Source organism: Macrosteles quadrilineatus, unplaced genomic scaffold (genome assembly GCF_028750875.1).
Source record: "Macrosteles quadrilineatus isolate MER2022 unplaced genomic scaffold, UCM_ALF_1.0 Scaffold_4__1_contigs__length_99947679, whole genome shotgun sequence".
NCBI lineage: Eukaryota > Metazoa > Arthropoda > Insecta > Hemiptera > Cicadellidae > Macrosteles > Macrosteles quadrilineatus.
In genome coordinates, this window is record NW_026542597.1 from 54,184,935 (window position 1) to 54,208,630 (window position 23,696).

Consider the following 23,696-nt stretch of genomic DNA (forward strand, 5'->3'; position numbering starts at 1 on the left):
GGACTCACAGACCGAAGACACCAATCTAGGGTTAAATCCTACATATAAAATGAAACCTCATTAAATTTGCTTTAAAGTAATCTAAATCTAAATTACATTTCTTAACTCTTATTAAAGAATTTAGGTATTGTAAAAATAAATTGTGTATATACATATCAATCACCCTGTGTCCAACCCGAATATCAGTAAAGGATGAATGTGGATTGTTGTGAGATGTCTTTTGTGGATTTATTACTTACTAAGATCAGCTGTTTCATCAGGATCATTATTTAAAGCCCAATGATCAGGGACAGCTGGGTCTAGTTTCGAACCATGAAAAAGCTAACCTTTCTCAGGATCGAACCGGTGACCTTTTGATTACTAGGCGAGCAATTTATCCACCCAGCTGAGTCCATTAATACATTGTTTCAAACATTTAAATACTAGCAGCAGATGGACACATCGGGTTGGGTTTAATTTGTATAGGCCTAGGTTTTATACTTGTTTGTAGCGAATTTCCCATATGGAGAATAAGCTATTACAGTAGGTACCTACCATGGTAAGACCTAGACCCACGGGACCGATACTTTTTCGCTTTGAGGTCCACAGAGCCCAAAAACACCCTCCGTTCAAATTCATAGGTATGTTAATATATATTTATATATTTGTCTATTAGCACGATAACTCGAGCAAAAACTATCCGATTTTGATGAAATTTGGTTCAAACGTGTAAACCTACAATCATTCGAACGAGTTCGCGAACCTGCATAATCGGACCATATGGGAACCCCGGTGGGATTGTGGAAAAATAAACAAAACAGCGTGCTTTTATTAGGCACAATAAGTGTACGATTGAAAATAAGCTGGCAACAGTTAAAGATACGACTAAAACTAATCGATCTAATACGCAACCACTAACCAGAACGACTAAAATAGACGAGGAATGGAACTGGGAAGTGCGAACGTCATGAATTACTAGAGACGGCTATGATACATGACGTCGAGCAACGTCACGGAGCGTCCCGTGAGCCTTGCGGGAACTCAACCCAATCCAATAATAATCTATTGATCCCAATGAAACTAAAAGCACTCCCGCTGTCTGCTCTCTGATGACATACAAACACAAACACATACATACCAGATAGATACCTAACCAAACTTGGGCTTGGGCAACTTTTGATGAACTACAAACTAAAACTTAACGTAAATTAGCCTATATTCATTAAAATAATATCAACGAAATAACTTGTTTATTTTAATAACTTACTAGCCTTAAAGTTATTTAGGTTAGGGGTGTTAATAGGTTCGTTGTTCTGTCGTTGCTTTTATTTCCCAAAGCACCCAGACCAGTCCAGATTTCACACAAACATGACTGAGGTATGTAAAAAGCCGGCCTACCTTTAACTTTAAGTTAATTTAAAAGTACTATTAAACGATTAACATCCTTTTTAAGGTCATTAAGCCTTTGGAATAATTACGGATGGTAAAAAGTGCTAGCCTTCCTTAAAGTTTTATCCGAGCAATTTAACCCAACCTAGGCCTAGGTCTCTTGGTTTATTAAAACGTCTAGGCCTATCGGCCTATCATGAGATTCCTCTTAAACCTTCTGTCCAACTGAAAATGACAAAAACCTTATGGGGCAGGGGCGTAATCGTAGTAATTTTATGTTATGAATGTTGATTGCAGCCAAAGATTTACACTAGGCCTATAGGCCTAGGCCTAAGTTAAACTTAGTCAATTTTGTACCAACCAATTAAGTTACTTGACCCTAATTCTGGCAGTAATTTTAATCACCAGTGGCGGCACAGTAAACATACTACTACTGTATAACCGAGAAAGCCAACCGCATGGTAAAAAGCGATAAGTACTCGGACAGAGCTTTGCCTGTCAATTCGTAGACAGCGCCACCAGCGTTGCTATGCGGTTAGCGTTCTGGATTATAGTAGTAAGTTATGTTTTCTGTGGTGGCGGGTATATTTTGGCCCTTTGTAGTGGTACCATATATTTCGCCACAGAACAGTTGTTTTTGAGTATAAGTAGGTACCGGTAGCCTAAGTTATATACCTATATTTTCTGTTTCAGTAAGATACTAAATGTAGAATATAATGATATAAAAATAGGTAGGTTTTTTCTAGCAATGTGTTTAGGCGTAGTAGCAAAAAGTTTGCAAATTTTTGGGTTGGTATACAAATTAGAAATTTTAAAAGCAACCCCAAGAAAGCCACAAAATATTTGTTTCACACATTTTATCTGAATGTAAAGGTTGTGTGAAATATGATTCCCTACGTAGAAATATCAATGTTTATTAAATAGGTAGGCCTACTCATGGAAATTAAATTATAGGCCTAAATAAAGCAATTCTACATAGGCCTACATATTTTCTTTTTTGAAAAACTATACCTACCTACCTACCGGTACCAAATTTTTGTTACCATGTAGGAAATAATTGAATGCATCAACAGAAAATAAATATGATACTGCATAATAGGAAATAAAAGATCTTTTTAAAAATATATTCTAGTTATTTGTACTTAGGCGTAGTTGAATTCTAACATTTCTGAGTAATATACGCCACACAGTCAGTAATATACGTATTACAGAATGTAATATTTTGAAGATTTTTTTATGAAAACATAATTTTTATGACATTTTCAAAACCAAATACAATTTTTACAATCAGCCTCATAGATTCAGAGGAAATTGTAGGGAATTTATTGTGTAGTTTCAGAATATGTAATCATTTAGTTGTCGATCGCCAAAAACTGCTGTTTTTGTAGTCAGGTGACCAAAACTTTTCAACGCCAAAATCTATTTTGAACTCTCTAGTTTTTCAAACTATGTTTCTCGCTACATCTCAATAATGTTTTATAGGTACATGAAAATGAATCCCCAAAATCTCATCTAGGCTATCTAATGGTATAAAATTCATTGCGATTAAAACAGTTTTCATAGTTTAATAGCCTAATAGAAAAACCCGACCCATGTCGTCTCGGTCGATAATCGTCCAGCGCCATAGTCTAAGTCATTCAGTAATTCTCGTCAGCCTGAGATATGAAAATATTTTAGGCCTTGAGTAATCAATTTTTTAGCAATTTTCCTCTCACTGAAGGTCTGTAAGTTACTGTCCAGTCCAGTTGTGTGTTTTTCAGTGAAGTCGTGTCTTGTCAAAAGTAAAGTTGTACAAACAGCTGTGGCTGCAGTTTCATAAGTGTCCGGCAGAACATTCGAATAAAAAATATTGATTATTCATATCGATTTATTTCATTCAGTTACTTATGTTAGGTTAACCTAACTAACCAAACTCGACATAGGCTATCGAATGAAATAATCGATAATTTGATAATAATCGAAAATTTCATTCACTTGTTCTGTGGGACACTTATGAATCTGCAGCCTTAAAGTAAATTATTCTTGTGTATTGCAATTTCAGAAAGCACTGCTTAAAATGTTAGGTTGATATTAACATTATTTTGTTACCTTAGAAGATTCTGAAATCTTATTTTAAAACATTTAGACACTTAACTTAACCTTACTTTATTATTAAACATTTTTCACCCAGTTCAATTTAATTTAAGTTAGGCTAAGATGTTGGTGGGTCTAGGCCTTGGTTTTAATTTTTTTAAATTATTTTTTCAGGAGGTCCAAAGACATTCTGTTCACACCCTGGTGTTTCGCTCCTTGAAGAGAACACATGATATGTTTTTATCAAGTCAAGGCCAGCTGCCCCCAATCGATGAGTTAGCGTAAGTATAGGCCTACTCACAATACGGTAACTAATCTTTTAACTGCCTCCAATACATAGGATGAGCATTGAGCAACTAGTTATCCAATAATCTTATCTCCAATGTCTGGTGTATGTGTCCCAACCCTTTTGCTGGGTATTTCTATTGAATTCTCATAATCCATATTGTTTGGTGGAGTCGCTTATCATTTGATTCAAAGCCTTCTTGATCAATTAATGCCAAGTTAAAGAAACTGTCTTCAATTTTGATTTGATTCTAAATCCGAATATTAGTCATTGGCCTAGTAAATTATTGATGCATGAAAGAACATGCTGATGTCATTACAGAACACTGGATGTCCACTAAAACTAAAAGTTTGATTCAACTGCTTTCGATGGTAATTTTTTTAGACCTACATTATTATAACCAAGACCTGTTTAGTCCATTTTATTATGTATTTGTTTTAGGGAAAAAATTAAAAAAGCAATCAAGGCAAAAGATTCATACAGTCTGGTTATGGATAAAGTGAAACAAGCAAATGCAGTGAAAAAACAGCAACAATCCGCAGAAGCTGCCATGGAGATCAGTCAGCAGAGAGGTAATAGGCCTACCTACTAGATTAGGCCTAATAATCATTTGTAAGTCAGTTTAAGTGATCCAGGTCAGTAAGTCTAATGGAATTATCGAAAGGCCTACTAATTGGTTCTTGAGAAAAGTACTGGTTCTGATATTTCGGGAAAGGCATAGTCTGATATTATATCTACAATCCATGGAATTGAGCTTACTTTGGGCAGGGCTCAGCTACCAAGACAACAATCAATGCGAATACTACTGACATCAAAGACATGACAGTTCGTAATAGGTTACTGTCCCGATTCAAAGTTACTAAGATTAAGATTTGTTATTAAGTTTATTTTATTAAGATTTGTTATGTAGGTACCTAATCAAAATGTACTGTATTTTATGAGTCCAAAAGTAGTTGTTTGGTACTGACTTAGCTACTGCCAAATCTTGTGTTATGTTAATTTGGCCTAACAAATTTTATGTGAATTCGTTTGGCTTTATTTACCATCTGTTTTTTGTGTTTTCTACCCTATCATTTTTTTTTTTACCTTTGTATCAGCCATTATGTACATAAAAGCTAACTTACATCCTTCTATTGTCTATAGAGAAGGAAGGTGAGATGGACCATGGTGAGATGGCGTTGGTGCCGATGAGCGGAGGCCCGGGGGCTCTAGTGCCTACTGCGGGACCCGGTGGGGCAGTCACTACCATTGCAGCACGCAAGGCTCCCTCCATGCCTAAGCCCAAGTGGCATCCTCCCTGGAAGCTGTTCCGAGTCATCTCCGGACATCTGGGATGGGTGCGTTGTGTGGCTGTGGAGCCTGGCAATGAGTGGTTCGCTACCGGCTCAGCCGACAGAGTCATCAAGGTGGGCAAAGAGTTTTCCCTAGCTAAAGCAGTTTTTTTATGTTAAAATAATATCTTCAATGTGTAAGTTAACTTATTTTCTTTATGAACCACTTGTACCCATTACCTGAGCTAGGAATAGATGGGCTGGCATTACTATTTGCTGATGACACAACATTGGTGATGGAAGGTAGATATGTTGAACGGGTGAAGAGAGAGGCAAGTGCATTGCTGGAGACAACAATGGAGTGGTTTGCTTCAAACAAGTTGAAATTAAACGTCGGACAAGACCCAACTCCTGATCTGCACTCTTGGTAGACAAATTGCTGTTGAAGGGAATCAATCAGTAAATCTGCTTGGTTTCTGGCTTGACCAGAAATTGAACTGGGATCACCATATAGCCCAGATCTGCACCAAATTGTCTAGAGTGATCTTCCTCCTCAGAAAGCTATGTCATGTGGTCACTGAGCAGTACCTTGTTACTGTTTACTACTCTCTGTTCCACAGCCATATCTTGTAAGGTATCCTCCTTTGGGGCCACGCTCCTGCATGCAGTAGATTGTTGATACTCCAAAAGGAGGCGTTTAGTTTATAGTGATAACCCCTACTGAAATTACAGGCGTTAACATCTACATTCCAAAAAGACCACAAATTATGTAAAAAATATTGATCTATTATTTCAAAAATGGCGGCCGTTTTCCAAAATGGCAGCAAACTTGAAAAGTGGTAAACTGTGTATTTTAATGGTCTTTTTGGAATGTAGATGCAATTTTAAGACTTATTTACTCTTCGCATTTTCGCTATTAACTACTCGTTTAGGAGCTACATGATGCAAAATGTACACCAGAAGTATTTTTTTCGTAAGCTGTAACTCCTAAACGAGTGGGCTTATGAAAAAAATGTCAAGAATAAAAAAGTTTTTTAATTGCATGTGTTCTATCCGGAAACATGAAAAAATAAGAAATTTCAAAGTTGGCCGCTATATTGAAAAATGGCAGCTGAATTTCAAAAAACTAAATTCATATTTTTAATTGCCACAAAAAATAAAGGAATGTCCCCCATTTAAAGTTTTCTTTATTTCTTACCATTTCCGATATCCCAATGATGGCCTCCTTGAGTTGATGACCCTGTATACAACTTATGCTTTAGTTAAATGGCGGTGGGCGGTCAAAAGTTGGTGGCTCCTCAAAATACTCATCAACGGAGTAGTACGGGTTTTGCAGGAGGAGCTCATTGATCCTTTCCTTAAACATTAGATAGGCTACTCAGCTTCACCATCACTGTCTCTTTGTCTCCAGTTCAGTTCAAAGCATTATCTTCTTTCAAAGCCCCAACCCCCTCATGTATCCCCATCTTGTTCTGGACCTTCCAGTTCATCTTCATTCAGAAACTTTTTTTACTAATGAGCTATCTCCTCAAAATGTGTTGAATTTGTAAAACACTTCGGTTTTTATTTTTTTATTTTTTTGCAGGGGGGGGCGAGGTGGTTATAGTCCATATGTTAGTTATTGCTAATAGCTAACTTATAGCTTATACTTGTCAATTATGGAATGTTAAGCATCAATCTTTTATTGAAACTGCCTATACAAATTTCTGATAGCTGAAGACTATATTTCCGATTTAATTTACACAAGTTAAAGCATTAATCCTCCTTAAAATAGAGTTATCAAGTGGAGAAAAAGGTTAAGATGTGGGTTTTCTTTAAAAACTTCTTCAGGCTTGTTAATGGTTTTTTGCCTAGGAAAATTAAACAAAAAGCGCATTCAACGCCATTGGTGTTTGAAAACACAACAAATAAAATATGCTTTGGAAGTGATATGAGAAGCTGAGTACATACTGCTGTAGCAAACTGGTTAATGATTTTTGGTGAAGCTAATCCGATTTTACTTAATCAGATTTCATTTATTTTACAGAGGTACCTTTTTAATAACAAGTTGACCCAATAACATGCTACACTACTTAATACGTTTGAAATGTCATGCCTAGCTTACCAATATGCTTTTTTAGCAAAGTTTAATGTAATGCCAGTTTATACATTGAGGTGAATTATGTGTCACTCCCTAATATCTTCACCGGTACCTCTCACACCACTAAAGGCTGAATGTTTGTTTGCAGATCTGGGAGCTTGGTAGTGGTCGACTGAAGGTATCATTGACAGGTCACATCAGCAGTGTGCGAGGTTTGGCTGTCAGTAGCAGACACCCATACCTATTCAGCTGTGGGGAGGACAGGCAGGTCAAGTGTTGGGACTTGGAGTACAATAAGGTCAGTCAGTGTGGTTGTAAATAGCCTAATATAAGTATGAGTAGGTTTTGTAACAAATTAATCCTTTTAGCGAATTTCCCTATAGGGATGTAGCTATTGCCGTAGGTCTCGTGGTAAGACTTGAGCCTGGGACCGTTATTTTTGAATTTTGATGTCCCCAGGGGCCAAAAACACTATTCATTCAAATTTTTATATAATATCTATATAGATATACATGTGTCCGTGAACGCAATAACTTGAGTATAATTTTTGTACGATTTTGATGAGATTTAGTTTTGAAGGTGTAAGGTGTGATAAACTTTCGAATGAGTTCGTGAACCAGCACGATCAGACGATGGGAACAGGGTTTTAGGGGGAGTTTTATTGGGGTAAAAATTTGTTTTTCTCTTTTTTTACCATCCAAACAGAAGATTTCCCAATTTCTCTCTAGACAATTTTAAAGAGCTTTAAAAAACAAATAATTTGGTATATCAAAGTGTTTTTGTGCGGTTATTGGTTACGGAGAAAATCCAAAACATTGTAAATTTAAAATTCCCATGTTATTCTTAAGGACAATATTGTAAAATGTTGTAGTTTGCCTGTTTATGGATATATTTTCATCAAACTTGGCAAAGTTTATTTATTTTATACTAAGCTGTTAATATTTTACAAAAAAAACACTTTATAAGCCTCCCTGTAGCAGCAAACCTAGGTACTCGTTTAACCTAATGTGATTTAATAGATTTAATTGTATATAAATTCAGCCAAATGGACATTTGCTTAGTCTGCAGATTTCCTGTGGCGGGGTATTTACAGAAAAGGAGTTGTTGATCTACAAGTGTCTTTAACAAGCAGCAAACTAACAAAATGATTCTGTAATGAGGATTTCATAGAGAAAATTAACCAGAATTGTTTACCTTTGATATTCTGTGTTGAATGTTAACTTTTTTAATTTTTATACTAAAACATCTTTTTGCACCAGAGCATTTCAAATCCCTCCCAAATGTTTCAGCATCTTTTTTTTTTTGCCTACAGGTACATTGTTGAATAGATTGGTATAACAAACTAATTTACCCTATTAAATCCCAGTTGCAGAGTTAAATATTTTTTTAAAATCATAAGATTGTATTCTAATACTTGATGATATCGGTAACCTAAAGTCAGTGGTCCAGTGCAGTTGTTAGTGTGACGGACTAAAAATTCAAGGCTATGTGCTGTGTGTCACCTCACTCCTGGCTTTGGCATGTTCTGTGCCCCAGCTGACAGACAATGTCTTACAAACTAAACCAAAACATCTGTTTACAATGTGTTTCTATCGTAGGTTATCAGACATTACCACGGACACCTGAGTGCAGTGTACACACTGGCATTGCACCCCACGATAGATGTGCTCATCACTGCAGGGCGAGACTCTACAGCTAGAGTGTGGGATATGAGGACCAAGGCTAACGTACACACATTCACCGGCCACACCAACACTGTGGCTAGTGTCATCAGTCAAGCTGCCGAACCTCAGGTCAGTGTAACAACAGTGAAAATGTACGCAGTGTTGTTCATAAAACAAAAATAATCTTAGTGAAAAAATTATCTTTGTGTGCTTTTTTTATACGTTCTTTGGTGATAGTACAATGCTGGAATTATTTTATTATTTATTGAGACTGACATTTATTAGCTTAACTTTTATGACTAATGTTGAGTACTGACCTGAATGCTCGTAGAACCTTAGTACCTCTGTGACAAACAGACTTTGCATATTTTGGTCTGGCAATTCTGCTTGGTTTTTTTGTTAATGTCACCTTCAACATTAGACTTGTTGTTAAGATCTGTAGATGTATTTGTATAACTGCAGGTAGTGACAGGAAGCCATGATTGCACCATCAGACTGTGGGACCTGGCAGCAGGCAAGAGTATTGCGACTCTCACCAACCACAAGAAGAGTGTCAGATCTGTAGTTTTCCACCCCACACTGTAAGTACCCTTGCTGTAATATAACAGACGTGTTTGTAGAAGTGGAAGAGTACAAAGACACAAAGAAATGCCAATCTTCTTACAAAACACATTATTCCTTTCTTACTTTATTTTCAGTTATAATGATTCTTCTATTGGGTCTGATGATGATTGGAGTGTCCAATCGAAATCGATCACCACTTGCCATCTTTTTTGTATATTGTAATGGAATGACATGTGATTTAGTAATTATTTGTATGTTTACTCATATGACTATGGTTACCAGGGGTTACTATGTTGTTGACTTGTTTTGGAAGTGAGTTGTTAAGTTAGTTGAATGTTGAATAAAAGTTCTTAGAAGAATTCGTTTTATTCTATCTTTACATGGTGGCAGCGTTTAGACTGAAGAAGAATATTTTAAAATGGAATTGACACCAGAATTACTGAAAGATATATTAAACTCTGTTCTAAATACTAAAATGAGTGAAGAGGCTAAATCTAGGCAAGAACCTATGTACCAAGTCAAACCTCCTGATCCTTTCAACTTCCAAGATCCAGCAACATGGTCAAACTGGATAAAGGTATTTGGAATGTTCCGTAAAGCTACTGGGTTGGCTTTAAAATCTGAAGATCAGCAGGTGAACATGTTATTGTACTGCATGGGCCAAGAAGCTGAGGAACTCCTAACGTCACTAGGAATGTCTGAGGAAAAAAGGGTTTCATTTGATGTGGTAGTGAAAACTTTTGATGATTATTTTTCTACCAAGAAAAATATATTTTACCATCGAGCTATGTTTCTACAGAAAGACCAATGTCCAGGCGAGAAGGTTGACTCTTACATTAATGATTTACATAAAATGTCAGAGAAATGTGAATGGTCATGCAGCAATTGTAAGAGTAGACATTTTAATGATGAAATGATACTTCTTAAGCTTGTTACAGGGATGTCTAATAAGAGTTTATCCAAACACCTACAATTAAAAGATGGGATAACGTTGACTGGGGCAGTTCAAGCAGCAAGGCAAGCAGAAGCGATGGAACAACAGGCTGCTAACTCGGAAGAGATAAGCGAAACATCAGTCATGGAAACAAGAAAGACGTTTTCATCAAGGTTTGGTAAAACCAGCGACGCACAGCAGTTTGGTAAGGCCTCAGCATTTAATCAAAATAGTCAGAAATGTAGTCGGTGTGGTTCAAATCAGTTTCATTCCAAGGAAAAGTGTCCGGCAGTTGATAAAGTTTGTTTCAAATGCGGATTAAAGGGCCATTTTAGTCGGGCATGTAAACGAAAAAGTTTCAATTCAGTAGTTCAAGAGGTTGAATCTGAACCATCATCTAGCAAAGTTAATCCATTTGCTCTGAGCTCTGTTACGATTGATGAAAGGGTGTCAAATATAAGTTCCTCCCAGCCGTTTTATGTAAAACTTTTGGTTAATGAGACTGATTATCTTAACTTCAAAATTGACACTGGTGCTGATGTCAGCTGTATTGGAATTCAACATGCACAGATTTTGAATCTTAAGATTGAAAAATCTAGTATCAAGTTGAAAGGTCCTGATTGTATACCACTTAAAGTAATTGGTAAGTCAATTGTGAGCTTAAAGAAAGATGGTATAGATCATATGGAGGAAGTGTTCATTCTAAGCAGCCAGAAAGAGCCCCTCTTAGGGAGGACAGGGATATTAGCATTTTCATTGCTTAAGGACATTGGTGAAGTAAGTTTAAGAAACGAGTGGGAAGCAAAATATCCAAAGCTTTTTTCAGGTCTAGGAAGGTTTACTGAGCCCTATACGATCAAATTAAAAAGTGATTATAACCCAGTTTCTATTGAGACGCCACGAAGGATCCCTATATCGCTCAGGGATAAAGTAAAGATTGAGCTTGATAAAATGGTAAAAGCTGATGTGATAGCACCTGTCACAGAACCAACAGAGTGGTGCTCTCCCTTGGTTGTTGTCCCTAAAAAGTCCTTCTCAGTAAGGTTGTGTGTTGATTTTACAGCTCTCAACAAATATGTAGAGAGAGAAAGACTAATTTTGCCATCTGTGGATGAGACCCTAGCTCAGATGGCAGGAGCAAAAATATTTTCTAAACTTGACACGAACAGTGGTTTCTGGCAAGTAGGCCTTGACAGTGAAAGTGCCAAGTTGACAACCTTTATAACGCCTTTTGGTAGGTTTTATTTCAAGCGATTACCTTTTGGGATCAGGCATGTTTGGAAGGTTTAGAAGGTGTTGTAAATCTAACTGATGACATATGTGTGTTTGGTAGTACGAAGGAAGAACACGACAAAAGACTTAACTGTGTTCTCTCTCGTCTATGTGAAACGGGTATCACTTTGAATCGGGAGAAGTGCGTGTTTGAAAAGACAAAGATAACTTTCTTGGGACATTTTATTGAAAATGGCCAGCTTATGCCAGACTCAGAAAAGACCTTGGCTGTGGAGAAGTATCCTGTTCCAAAAAATCAAACCGAGTTGAAACGTTTTCTTGGAATGGTAAACTATTTAATGAAGTTTCTTCCCAACCTTTCAGAACTGACCAAGCCATTAAATGATCTCCTTTCAAAAAGAAATGAATGGTACTGGTCCGATCTTCATGAGAAACAGTTCAAGCAGATAAAGGAGGCATTGATTCAGGCTCCCGTTTTACATTTGTATAATCCTGAGAGGAAAACTAGAGTGTGTGCAGATGCATCGAAATTCGGACTTGGAGCCATTTTGGAACAAAATGTGGATGGTCAATGGAAGCCAATACAATATGCATCAAGAACTATGACTAACACAGAATCTCGGTATGCTCAAATTGAAAAGGAGGCTCTTTCCCTAACTTGGGCTTGTGAGAAATTCTGTTTTTTCATTTTGGGAAAGAAATTTGAACTGGTTACTGATCACAAGCCCCTTATCCAAATTTTAGGACAAAAGTCTTTGTGTGACCTGACACCTCGGTTGCAGAGATTCAGAATGAGACTCATGCCTTTTGATTATGAAATGAGATATGAAACAGGAAAAAGCTTCTTTGTTCCTGATGCACTGTCTAGGGCACCATTGCAGACTGTTTCAACTGCGGAAAGTGATATACTAGATGAAGATGTTGAGGTGTTTGTTAATTCAGTTGTGTCTACATTACCTTGCTCAGACAGTAGATTAGAAATAATTCGTCAAAGTGTGAAAGAAGATGTTATATGTAACATGTTGAGGAAAGCAATAGAATCAGGTGAGTGGACGGACTTAAAGAATACAGAATTTTTCAGAGAACGAGGGAATTTGTCTTTTGTTAATGGACTGATTTTAAAAGGATTAAGGATATTTATTCCAAAACCTTTAAGAAATGAGATTTTATCCCAGATACATAGTGGACATCTAGGAGTAAATAAGTGTCTGGCTCGTTCAAGGGACACAGTTTGGTGGCCTGGACTATCGGTGGATATAAAGAGAATAGTTGAGAACTGCTCTAGTTGCTTGGAGAATCGGGTTAATCCTGCTGAACCATTGATCACGTCTGTGGTTCCTAATCAACCCTGGGAAGTTGTTGGGACAGATTTATTCGTGTATAATCGAAAAGTATATATTTGCATGCAAGACTATTTTTCAAAATATATTGAATTGTTGTCATTAGCCAGTATTAATACGGTTGCTATAAAACAAGCTTATTTGTCAATATTTTCCAGACATGGGATTCCACGTGTTGTAAGGTCTGATAATGGAACTGCTTTAGTCTCTTCAGATATGAGAGCGTTTGCAAAAGAATTGGGTTTCGCTATAGAGACCTCAAGCCCTCACTTCCCTCAGTCTAATGGGCAAGCTGAGAGAGCGGTTGAGACATGTAAAGGGATATTAAAGAGGAATAAAGATCCATATCTTGGTCTTTTAGCACATCGCTCTTCTCCTCTTGCATGTGGAGTATCACCTGCAGAATTGATTTTTGGACGGAAAATACGCACAACTCTTCCGTCAGTTCCAGAGCAGCTTCAACCTCGTTGGCCTGATCTAGATCAGTATCGAAATGACCAAGAAAAACAGAATCAAAAGAAAAAAATTTACTATGATCGTAGGCACAGAGCTAGAAATCTCGACATATTGGAAAAGGGGATTAATGTATGGATAACTGATTTGAAGCGGTACGGGACTATAGTAGATAGAGGTTCCAATGATAGAGAATACATAGTGAAGGCTAATGGAAATTGTTTAAGAAGAAACAGGAGGTTTCTTATCCCGACATGTAAACAATCATACATCAGCATGTATGATTCATGGGATCGTTACCCGGATGAAGGAATTCCTAATATTTGTCAAGAGAGAGAAGATAGCCTTAGCAACGGAAAAGAGAGCGAAAACACAGAAACTTCTAATGGAAAGAAAGAAGAAAACAGAGTGGAATGGGAAAGAGGCAGAAAAGTTAATGGACGGTATTTCACTAGGACCGGAAGAGAAGTTAAACCTACATTGCGGTATCAGTTTTAACATTTTATCATGGGAGAGAGGATGTAATGGAATGACATGTGATTTAGTAATTATTTGTATGTTTACTCATATGACTATGGTTACCAGGGGTTACTATGTTGTTGACTTGTTTTGGAAGTGAGTTGTTAAGTTAGTTGAATGTTGAATAAAAGTTCTTAGAAGAATTCGTTTTATTCTATCTTTACATATTTACCGTCTTGTGAGTAACAGTATAAGCGTAAATATGTTTTAAGTGTTATAAGACGTCTCTTTTATTTACTTTCCGTAACATTAAAGTATTAAAAATATTGTCCTAGAATTTAATTTTACATTTTTTTTAAGTTCTAATATTTAAATTTTTGATCTACAGAGGGTGAGCCACCCTAAAAATTTGAGAACTAGACTACGCTGTGCGTTTTTTGTTTACATATTGTTCCATATAGCTGGCTGTCTAGAAGATGTATAGTCAATAATAAACCTAATAATCTTTCGAATTAAAAAGTAGATCATGCCTCCTGAAAAGGTAAAGAATGATAATTGATAACGTATGATGCTTGTCAGGTACATGTTTGCGTCAGCCAGTCCGGACAACATCAAACAGTGGAAGTGTCCAGAGGGAAGCTTCATCCAGAACCTGTCTGGACACAATGCCATCGTCAACTGTCTGGCTGTCAATCCTGAGGGAGTACTGGTGTCCGGAGCTGACAACGGGACTCTCTACTGCTGGGACTGGCGTACCGGCTACAACTTCCAGAGGCTCCAGGTCAGACTTATAATGGATGATACCATTGACTATGGCATACTGAAGTAGATGTCCCTTCTATATCGATCAGATGTAGCCAATTTTCATTCAAATTAGAACATAGTGGCCACTCACAATGTGTGCTACCCATTGACTATTTAAAAAAAAATTAGGGGATTCAATGTAAATCAGTACATCAGTGTTTCTCTACGGTAAAAGGTTATTACCTAAATGGGAAATTTGCTAAAAGCAAAACTTCCATAGTTTGAGTGTAGATGCATTTAAAAGAGAAGCACAAATCGTACAGTGTCTGTACGTGTAAAGAATCAGGCATTAGTACGGTATTTAAACTAAGCTAGCGAAACAGTAAAATGTATTTACTTTATTTTATAAAAAAACTTGACTCAATAAAGCTTGAAGCCTGAAATTTTTTTGTGAACTCGACTTAACTGATATATAAATATACTTTACCTTGTACACCTCTTATTTTATTGGTAAACATAGTTTCATCAATTGCAAATATCTGTTTTCGTACATAAATTCGACATTATGAAGGGACTGTGTGTTAAAACTCAAGGAAAGTTTGTCTGCAGCGCTTAATGGCTTAACACATTTCAACCTACTGTTTGGAATTTGAATGCTTGATTACAATCTTATTTTTCTCTCCAGGCTCCAGTACAGCCAGGTTCAATGGACAGTGAGTCAGGAATATTTTCCATGACATTCGACCAGAGTGGCAGTCGTCTGATAACTACAGAGGCTGACAAAACCATTAAAATATACAAAGAGGACGACTCTGCTGTAAGTATCGAGTTTCTTAAGTTCTTTGTTGTATCTCGTCCCTCGTCTGGAGACCGGATTTATATACTATTCAAGATTTATATACAACTATTCTGCTTGGTTAAGGAATTAAAATCTGTTGAGTAGGCTCAGAAAATTGACAATATACTTATTTATTATTTATTTATTATTTTGTTATTTTGTCTATAACTTTTAAAAATTGAATTGGGATTTATCTCCCAAAATTAATTTAATCTTATTTTACTATTACAAACAACTAGCTGTTGAAGATAGTTAACTCTTTAGTCGGTTACGATTGTTTTGATAAACAAATCACAGTCCGGCTGGCAACAATGAACTATAATAGTTAATAAATAGGCCTACTCAATTAGGCCTAGAAAGAAAAATGTATCTCTGATGTAAACTTGATTGATTATTTGTTGTACGCCAACGTCATACCTAAAAGTAGTCTATTGAAAACAATTGGTTTTGCTGCAGTGTGACAAAAGTTGAATTTATTACTTATTTTAACCAAAATCAAATACATCAGTAAAGTTGAATGAACTAAGGGAATTTTTCCCTTAATTAGTTAATTTTTAACTTAAAATATCAGCAACTTAAAATATAATCATTAACTATTTTTTTGTCCGTCTTATTATCAATATTTTAATCTGTTGCATTATTTTTTAGACTGAAGAAAGTCACCCAATCCACTGGCGTCCAGAAATTTTGAAAAGAAGAAAATATTAGATGGACTTTTTATCTTTATCCTATTTTAACTTTAATTAAATTAACTTTCCTAAAACAATTTTGGTTTATATTTCCTGTTTTTTTTTATTTATCATAATAGGCTTGCTTAGTTGTCTGCATTAATAAGTCATGACACATTTCAAATACAAAAAGTGGATCTCAAGCATTGCCTATAAATACTAAATTGCATGTACAAAGTACAGATAAGTTAGGAAATTATTGGAGTAAATGCAAGAAAAGCGCATTCAGTACAGCAAATTAATATTATTTAAAATTTCAATTTATACCGAGCATCCTTTAAGACACATTTTATAAACTGAAATAAATTACAACAGACTTTGATGGTAAATATTTAGTTATCTCTCATCAAAAAAATAAAAGGAATGTTGGTAAAAAGGAAGACAAAAGAAAAGAAACATTAAATGTATAAATATAAATAATATTCTTTATTTTAAATATTGCCCATAAAATATGAGTGCAGTAAAAAAAATCTCTGAAAAACTAACTAAACTTTACATTTCTTCTTTCCTTTAACCCTTTCAGTCATGGACGTAGTAAACGGTAAATTAAAACATTTGTATGAGTTTTAACATCAATAAAATAAAACCCTCATCTTGGGTATAAAAGATCAACAAATATAACATAATAACTACATGGTAGGGAAACTATAATATTGGCACAAAATATACATAAAAAGAGAGAAATTCGTGAAAAAGAGAGAAATTCGTGATAAGTATGCAACATGCTAAAAATCCATCCATTATTACCTATACCTATGGTTTGCAATGTTTACTATGGAATAGCTACCAAAGGAGTAATTCAGTTACGATTTCTACAAAACGTAAACTGCTAACAATTCTGTAAGTGACTGACCCAAATATACAACCCAATGTGCAAATTACATGTACTTAGTGAAATGTACACTGAAGGCTACATACATTTTAGAATTAGAATCAAAGTAGATTTTTTTTTATTTACAGTAAAATTAAATAATTAAGAAAAAGAGTTATGTTACTGATAAAAAGGTGTATAAGGTGGCAAGAGAAACGGAGATACAATGAATAGATCAATCACAGATGGCCAAGAGTTCTTTTATAAATGTATTATTACAGAGAAAGACTAAGCACACATTTTTTCCAACAACATATCACCCAAGTCCTCACAATATTCCAAAAAGAACATCAATTTCAACATTGCAAAGTGCTTTAAAAATAAAAATCACAAATATAAAAATGATGGTTAGAGTAAACTATGAAATATACCTAAGGTGCATAAATAGTCTTTTAAAAACAGTCCAGTGAGTACAACAAAATCAAGAAAACCTAGTTTGCCACACACAGATGGCATCATACTACTTAAATTAAAACTACATTTAAAAATAGTTAGTAGCACCCAAAATAATTCACAACATAATAGTCCACAGCTATTGTTAGTTGTCATAAGGCACGTATATCTTTTTGAGTGGCTATAAAAGCTACCCATATTCTAAAGCATAAATATTTAATTTTTTTAACTATTGGAACTGGTAACCCCTTACAACTCCGTGCACAGTTAATTGTCAGTTATCAATCTAGAAAAAAGTGAAACCACTAGGTTGAAACATGAAATAATGGACAATGACACTCAAAATCAAGTGTTTGCACTTTTAAGACTTGTGTATAACTTTTATTTATCTTCAAAGTACAGTAGTAGAACCCCTCATATCCAACCATTATGTGACCGGGCCATGCTTGGAATGGCCAAAAGGTCGGATATCGGGGGGAGCATAACCTGCAGTCTCCACGACTTTAGTAATCGTCTCCCGTGACGGCAGCAACACTCGTTATCGACGACAGTGGATATCATCTGCTCGACATTATCACCCTAGACCTCCAACAAGTAGACGGTTGGACACTAGGTAAGATATCCCGAGGAGTCGGATATTTTGAGGACGGATGTGAGGGGTTCTACTGTCATTTTATTGTGCGAGTGGTTGAAATTATTCTTACTAAGATTAAATAGAACCATAGTTTATTGTTTAGAATTCAGGTAGATAAAGATTTTGCATAGCTAGGCCTATTTAATATTTTTAACTTCAATTGTCCCATTTTTAATACTAGGTACATGTGGCTGACAATACAAAGGAAAAACAAAACTTAAAATAACATTAATTGTACAGCATTTATTGCTTTTAAAAATCAAAATAATTCCCAATTTGTATCATAACTAACCAACTAGTTTGAAACTTTTAATTCGATTTGATTAACAAATAATGTTTTACAGATAGGACCCTCATAACTCAAACATAAACATTATTCTTGATGATAACTAAAAAACATTTTTGACCATCAATTTTATCACCGGGGTATTCAAAATATCCTACTGAAATAAGTTAATAAAATAACAAAATAAAAAAATAAGCTCTAATGATCAAAAGGATATGTGATTGGTTAACAATTAGTTATTTGCATTCTCATTTCTCTCTCCAAATATCTTACAACAGCTGTGATGGCCGCCATTTGAGCATTTTGATTGCCCATGAATAAGGGAAGGAAGATGGTTAGATCCGTAAGGTCGAAACCTTCCAGGGCTCGGACCACTCGCCCTGCCATCTCTTCTCTCTGTTGAGGAGTCATGTCTTCTTGAATAACTTGAGCAATAGATCTGAATTTACCTTGCGCTAGAAAAAAAGCTGTCAAGCTTCCAAAAATCCCACCTGAAAAATAAAACAGTCTTAATAATTTAGCAAGGTCTGGAGTGAATGGTTCTCTGTAATAAGGCTGAGTGTATCAGATTAATTTCAATTTATGTCAACTAGTTGATCTGCTCGTGCTTTGTAACGGGGCAAGGGTAGGCCTACTTTAGAAATAATCACTATGGGTCAATATAAACCAACAATAAAAAAAATTACACACTTACCATGAATTCTACAGGAAAATGTCAATTGTGCTTATTGCTTATTTTAATAAAACTATTATGACAGTCAAAACCAAACATAGTAATAAATCAAAGCAAACGGAACAGCTGACTTATATTTCATATTTTAAATTTGATAAAAAACAACCCATAAATTAAAATATGAGCCCTTAGGAGAGGTTTTATTCGTTTATTCGTTTTCTCAAAAGTTTGTGATCCTTATTAGCTTGATAGAAGATAGATTAACAAAGAACATTTTTGATGTTGAGGTTTGTTATATTTTGAGCGGGATGTGATACAAAAATTTATAATAGATTAGAAATCCAATTATTGTGATCAATTGAGAAAGTACCCCATCCGGATCGTAACCAATGTGGATAGTATAATATTAATTTTTCAAGAAAAAAGTAATGTAAAATATCAAAAAGTACTTTTAGTTATAATTTAATTCTGACATTACAGAACTAATATAAAACACAGCATAACACAGTGGTATATTACTTATATTGTTCACATTAAAGTTTGATGTGATACAAAAATTTATAATAGATTAGAAATCCAATTATTGTGATCAATTGAGAAAGTACCCCATCCGGATCGTAACCAATGTGGATAGTATAATATTAATTTTTCAAGAAAAAAGTAATGTAAAATATCAAAAAGTACTTTTAATTATAATTTAATTCTGACATTACAGAACTAATATAAAACACAGCATAACACAGTGGTATATTACTTATATTGTTCACATTAAAGTTTGAAACGGATTATTCTAAACTGTAAAAACCAACAATGGACTTAAATTTTCTGGCCGACTTTGTTCTACCGTACTTTGTTTTCTTTGAGGTGAACTGGTTAGTTGGTGATCCGAATTATCACTTTGTTATTCTCATTTTAAAGTAAGCCAACACATTATATTATGTCAGATTTAACAAGTCAATATCAATGACAACCCCAAAGTATTAGCAGTTTGCTTATAAGAATCATTAAAAAGTGGTAAGAAAAACAAGAAACAAGACATACCAATGGCCAATCCCACTGGCCCCATTAAAACACCTCCTAAACCTGCACCTCCGCCAGCAATGGCCCCGCCTTTGAGTGACTCCTTCACAGTGACTGTGATCCCTCGCTCTTGGCAAACTGTGGCCACAGCAGCCAACAACTCGTCATAGTTTATGGGCATGCTGAGAGCAACATAATTCAAGAGTTACACAATTTGAAGTAGGTGAGAAATACTAAGACTAAAGGCAAGACTAAAATAACTAGATAAAAGCCAATTAGCCTACAACACACCATTATTTTGAACAGAATTAATAATTACAGTACTAGTAAGGAGCAAACACAGTAGGCCTTAGTGATTGTAGGCTATATTGGTCTGAAGCAATCACAACAACAGCTTAACTGCTAAGAGTGCATTGATAACTTTATCTCAAGTAGCATCTTTAACGGATTGTTATTGTACGTTACTAAGCACTGCCTCATTATCAAGCTATTTGTTTACTTTGGTTAGTTAATGTTGCAGGTAATCTCCCTGCTTGCCTTAAAACAACTGCTTTCAGGATGATTCATAACCAGAAGTCCCTGTTAATTACCGGTAGGGTAAAAGGTGCATGTTTGATTGGTGGGGCAGTGCTTGCTAAATAGTAGAGGCTATGTGTTCCTATTCACAGAATAAAATTAGAGAATGAAGAAGTTGATGAGCTGTCAACTAAGGTATAAGAAATGTTCTCGGCCAGGGGTGTATCCGGTATATTCTGATCTGAAAGGAGGTGAGACTATGGAGAAAGGAAAATTAAACCAGGTAGGCCTAGAAGTAATTAGTACGAGTTGGTTATGTGTTTCTAGAGTTTCATGTAAATTTATGTCACAAATTTAATCCTAAGGAGCCTTCCACATCAGTCGGCAAGAATGTTAGGCCAATTGGTTTTTTTCTGTACTTACTGCTATTGCTCGGTATCTTGCCAATGTACCTTCAAACACCTTTTAACTATACCCTGTTAACCCTTTGTCAGTTTCTTTGATTTTAAAACACGATCGGTGACAACATTAGAAAAACAATTTTTTTATAGGTACGGTACATATTAGGCCTAATAGAAAAACTATAAATAAGTATAATGTATAATCAATAAAATTGTACAAGAAATCAACAAAAACTCTTACTTTACATAAATATTTAAGAATATATAGCCTAGCAAACAAAAATATCAACACCATCAGTGACCACGCATCCAGGCTCCGTCCTACGCAATGATTCAGGCTTCAACTGTTGTAATAGGGTTTGTGGGGGAGGTGAGAGATCAAAATATGTTCAATCGGTTCCTATAAAGATGCACGTGAGGTACTGTTACTCCTAAAGCTGCCGGATGGTGATATCACATATTCTTCTGTAAAAACAAATGCGCCCGGAGGAAAACTCTGTGGTGTAACCGACGGAGGGTCAAACCAAAAAAGTTACTCGGTCATCAAAATCATAAAATCAAATCAATTGGAAAATCAGCTAGGTAATAGGAATTGTCCGTCGCGGCTCGGGTAGTTGATCCGGCTTGCATTGGTCAATTTTGTCACAGCGACCAATAACCTTGAAAACAACTGTAGATTATTTTACATGAGCAGATTTTGTACTTACATACACTTGCAGTTTTAAAAAAATGATGAAATAACACAAAAATTGACTGTTTTCCCTGTAGATCTCTTCAAACTCTTTCTCTTTATTAGCCTTCGATTCCCAACCACTGATTAGAATTCAATTTGCCTCTTTTGACCTATTAAGGCTGATCAGGGTGTCAATGTCAATGTATCTCTTAGGTTATGTAGAGGAAGAGCAAGTTAACTTAAATGAAATAGACGAATAGATGACCGCAGAACCTATTGTTTTATTAGTGTGAATAGTTTTTCTTTGGGGAAAGCAATGTCAAAAAAATACTTGAACTGATCATTATTAGAAGGCTTCAATTTCAGTCATTTTTTTGTTAGAATTAGGTTAAATGATCAGGCAAAATGTGTTATTTTGGGGGGCGGTCAGATGAGATAGCCTAGCTATTAGATGGTATAAGAACAGCCTGCTGAGCATGGTGGTCTGACAAAGCCGAAACAATAACAGAGCTCTCAAATGACAAACAGTTAGTAAAGGCCTATGGTCTAACCAGGCTGAATTTGGCTGACGAGCCTATCTGAAGACCTGGTTTTTTGCCCCTGATCTATTAAGAGTTTTTAAGCCTGAAACTTCTTTAGTGAAATTTTTAACTAGAGGGTTGATTGGAAGTGATTTGGCTGCAAACTCACAAACTCCCCCATGCATTATTTGGTACGATCTAATTTTAGTAGGCATATTTCAAGATATAGCCTAGGCTACACTAACTTATCTTAAAATATTTTCAAGGTACAGTAAACATAATCAAGTGAAGTAACTTACTTTAGGAAACGTCGATGCAAACAGAATTAAAAACAAGAACATTAGGTTATAATACTACAATTAATTAAGATAAAACATTACTTCTTTATTGTTTTGGTTTAGCAATAGCATTAATTTAATTTTATTTTATTTTAAGTAAGAATAGCAATAGCAATAGCATAGCATAGCATTAGAGGTTAGGTTAGGAAAGAGTAGAGTTAGAGTAGGACTTCGACTTCGACTTGGGGCACATTCCGGACAGGCTCAAGGGTCACGGGAGCCATTTTGATAGTCCGTAGATCCATGACGTCATACGTTTTACTTAATTATAAAATTAATTTTATAACTTTTTTATTATAAAATTAACCTAACCAAACTTGCTGATAATGAAAAAAATCGAATGAAGGTTTACTAATCTAAAAAATAGTTGTTCATAAAATAAAATTAAATACCTCAAATTCAATTTCATAATCTTTTAATTATAAAATTTAACTGTCATAACTTAACCAAACTTGCTGATGATAAAAAAATCGAATGAAAAAATAGTTCTGTTCGTAAAATCAAATTATAAATGCCTCAAACTCTAACAAAAGATGAACAGTCAAGAAGTAATCGCATTCTAAGCTAAATCTCTGACAACAAGCTAGTAGATTGGTTAGGTTATGACAGTTTAATTTTAATTATAAAATTGAATTTGTGGCATTTACAATTATTTTATTTTATGAATTGAACTATTTTTTCGATTAGTAATTACCTTAATTCGATTTTAGCGAATTTCCCTATAGGGAAGTAGCTACCTACCGTAGTCCTCATGGTAAGACCTCTGGACCCGGGACCGATTTAATTTTTCATTTTGAGGCCCCATAGGCCAAAAACACCATCCGTTCAAATTCATATATATATTAATATATATGTGTGTCCGTTAGCGAGATAACTCGAGCAAAATTGATCCAATTTTGATGAAATTTGGTAGAAACGTGTAAACACGTTTATTCGAACGAGTTAGCGATCCAGCATAATCGGGCCATGGGAACGGGAGTTTATGAGGGGTTTTTTACAAAAAAAATTGCAATTTGTTTTTAAACCGTTTTGTAGAGCTTAAAAAATAAATAATTTAGTATATTGAAGCGCTGTTGTGTGCCTAACGGTCACGGAGAAAATTCAAAAATAGTGTAATTTAAAGTTCCCATGTTATTCTTATGGAGAAAATTAAAATTATTGTAGTTTACTTGTTTATGGAGATATATTGATAAAATTTGGCAAATTTATTTATTTCATCCTATACTGTTGACGTATGGTCAAAAACACTTTTTACCTTCCCCGTAGCAGCAAACCTAAAGCACTCGTTAAATATAATGTTATTTAATTAGGAAATAAATATGTTTTATTTATGGA

General features: G+C 35.2%; 2 protein-coding genes across 2 annotated transcripts; one reads left to right on the forward strand and one right to left on the reverse strand.

The window, feature by feature from the left end:
* Positions 1-1,109: 1,109 nt before the first annotated feature.
* LOC128992090 (pleiotropic regulator 1) lies at positions 1,110-16,073 on the forward strand. The gene is made up of 10 exons (XM_054415498.1): positions 1,110-1,356; positions 3,616-3,722; positions 4,169-4,299; positions 4,871-5,133; positions 7,227-7,376; positions 8,677-8,871; positions 9,205-9,323; positions 14,305-14,506; positions 15,155-15,286; positions 15,956-16,073. Exons 1-10 carry the CDS (start codon positions 1,348-1,350, stop codon positions 16,013-16,015), a joined length of 1,368 nt encoding a protein of 455 aa, XP_054271473.1. The 5' UTR covers positions 1,110-1,347; the 3' UTR covers positions 16,016-16,073.
* A 360-nt stretch (positions 16,074-16,433) lies between these two features.
* Positions 16,434-22,470, reverse strand: LOC128993255 (protein C19orf12 homolog). Its single transcript, XM_054417040.1, has 3 exons — positions 22,323-22,470; positions 19,934-20,094; positions 16,434-18,710 (listed from the first exon to the last, which is right to left on the reverse strand). The coding sequence occupies exons 2-3, from the start codon at positions 20,091-20,093 to the stop codon at positions 18,445-18,447; spliced, it is 426 nt and encodes a 141-aa protein (XP_054273015.1). The 5' UTR covers position 20,094; positions 22,323-22,470; the 3' UTR covers positions 16,434-18,444.
* Positions 22,471-23,696: the final 1,226 nt, after the last annotated feature.

Coding starts and splice junctions, on each gene's coding strand:
- LOC128993255 (XM_054417040.1), bottom strand. CDS start 20,093: ATGCCCATAAACTATGACGAGTTGTTGGCTGCTGTGGCCACAGTTTGC. Junction 18,711..19,933: donor GCCAGTGGGATTGGCCATTG/GTATGTCTTGTT, acceptor TTTATTTTTCAG/GTGGGATTTTTGGAAGCTTG.
- LOC128992090 (XM_054415498.1), top strand. Junction 5,134..7,226: donor CAGCCGACAGAGTCATCAAG/GTGGGCAAAGAG, acceptor GTTTGTTTGCAG/ATCTGGGAGCTTGGTAGTGG. Junction 15,287..15,955: donor ACAAAGAGGACGACTCTGCT/GTAAGTATCGAG, acceptor ATTATTTTTTAG/ACTGAAGAAAGTCACCCAAT.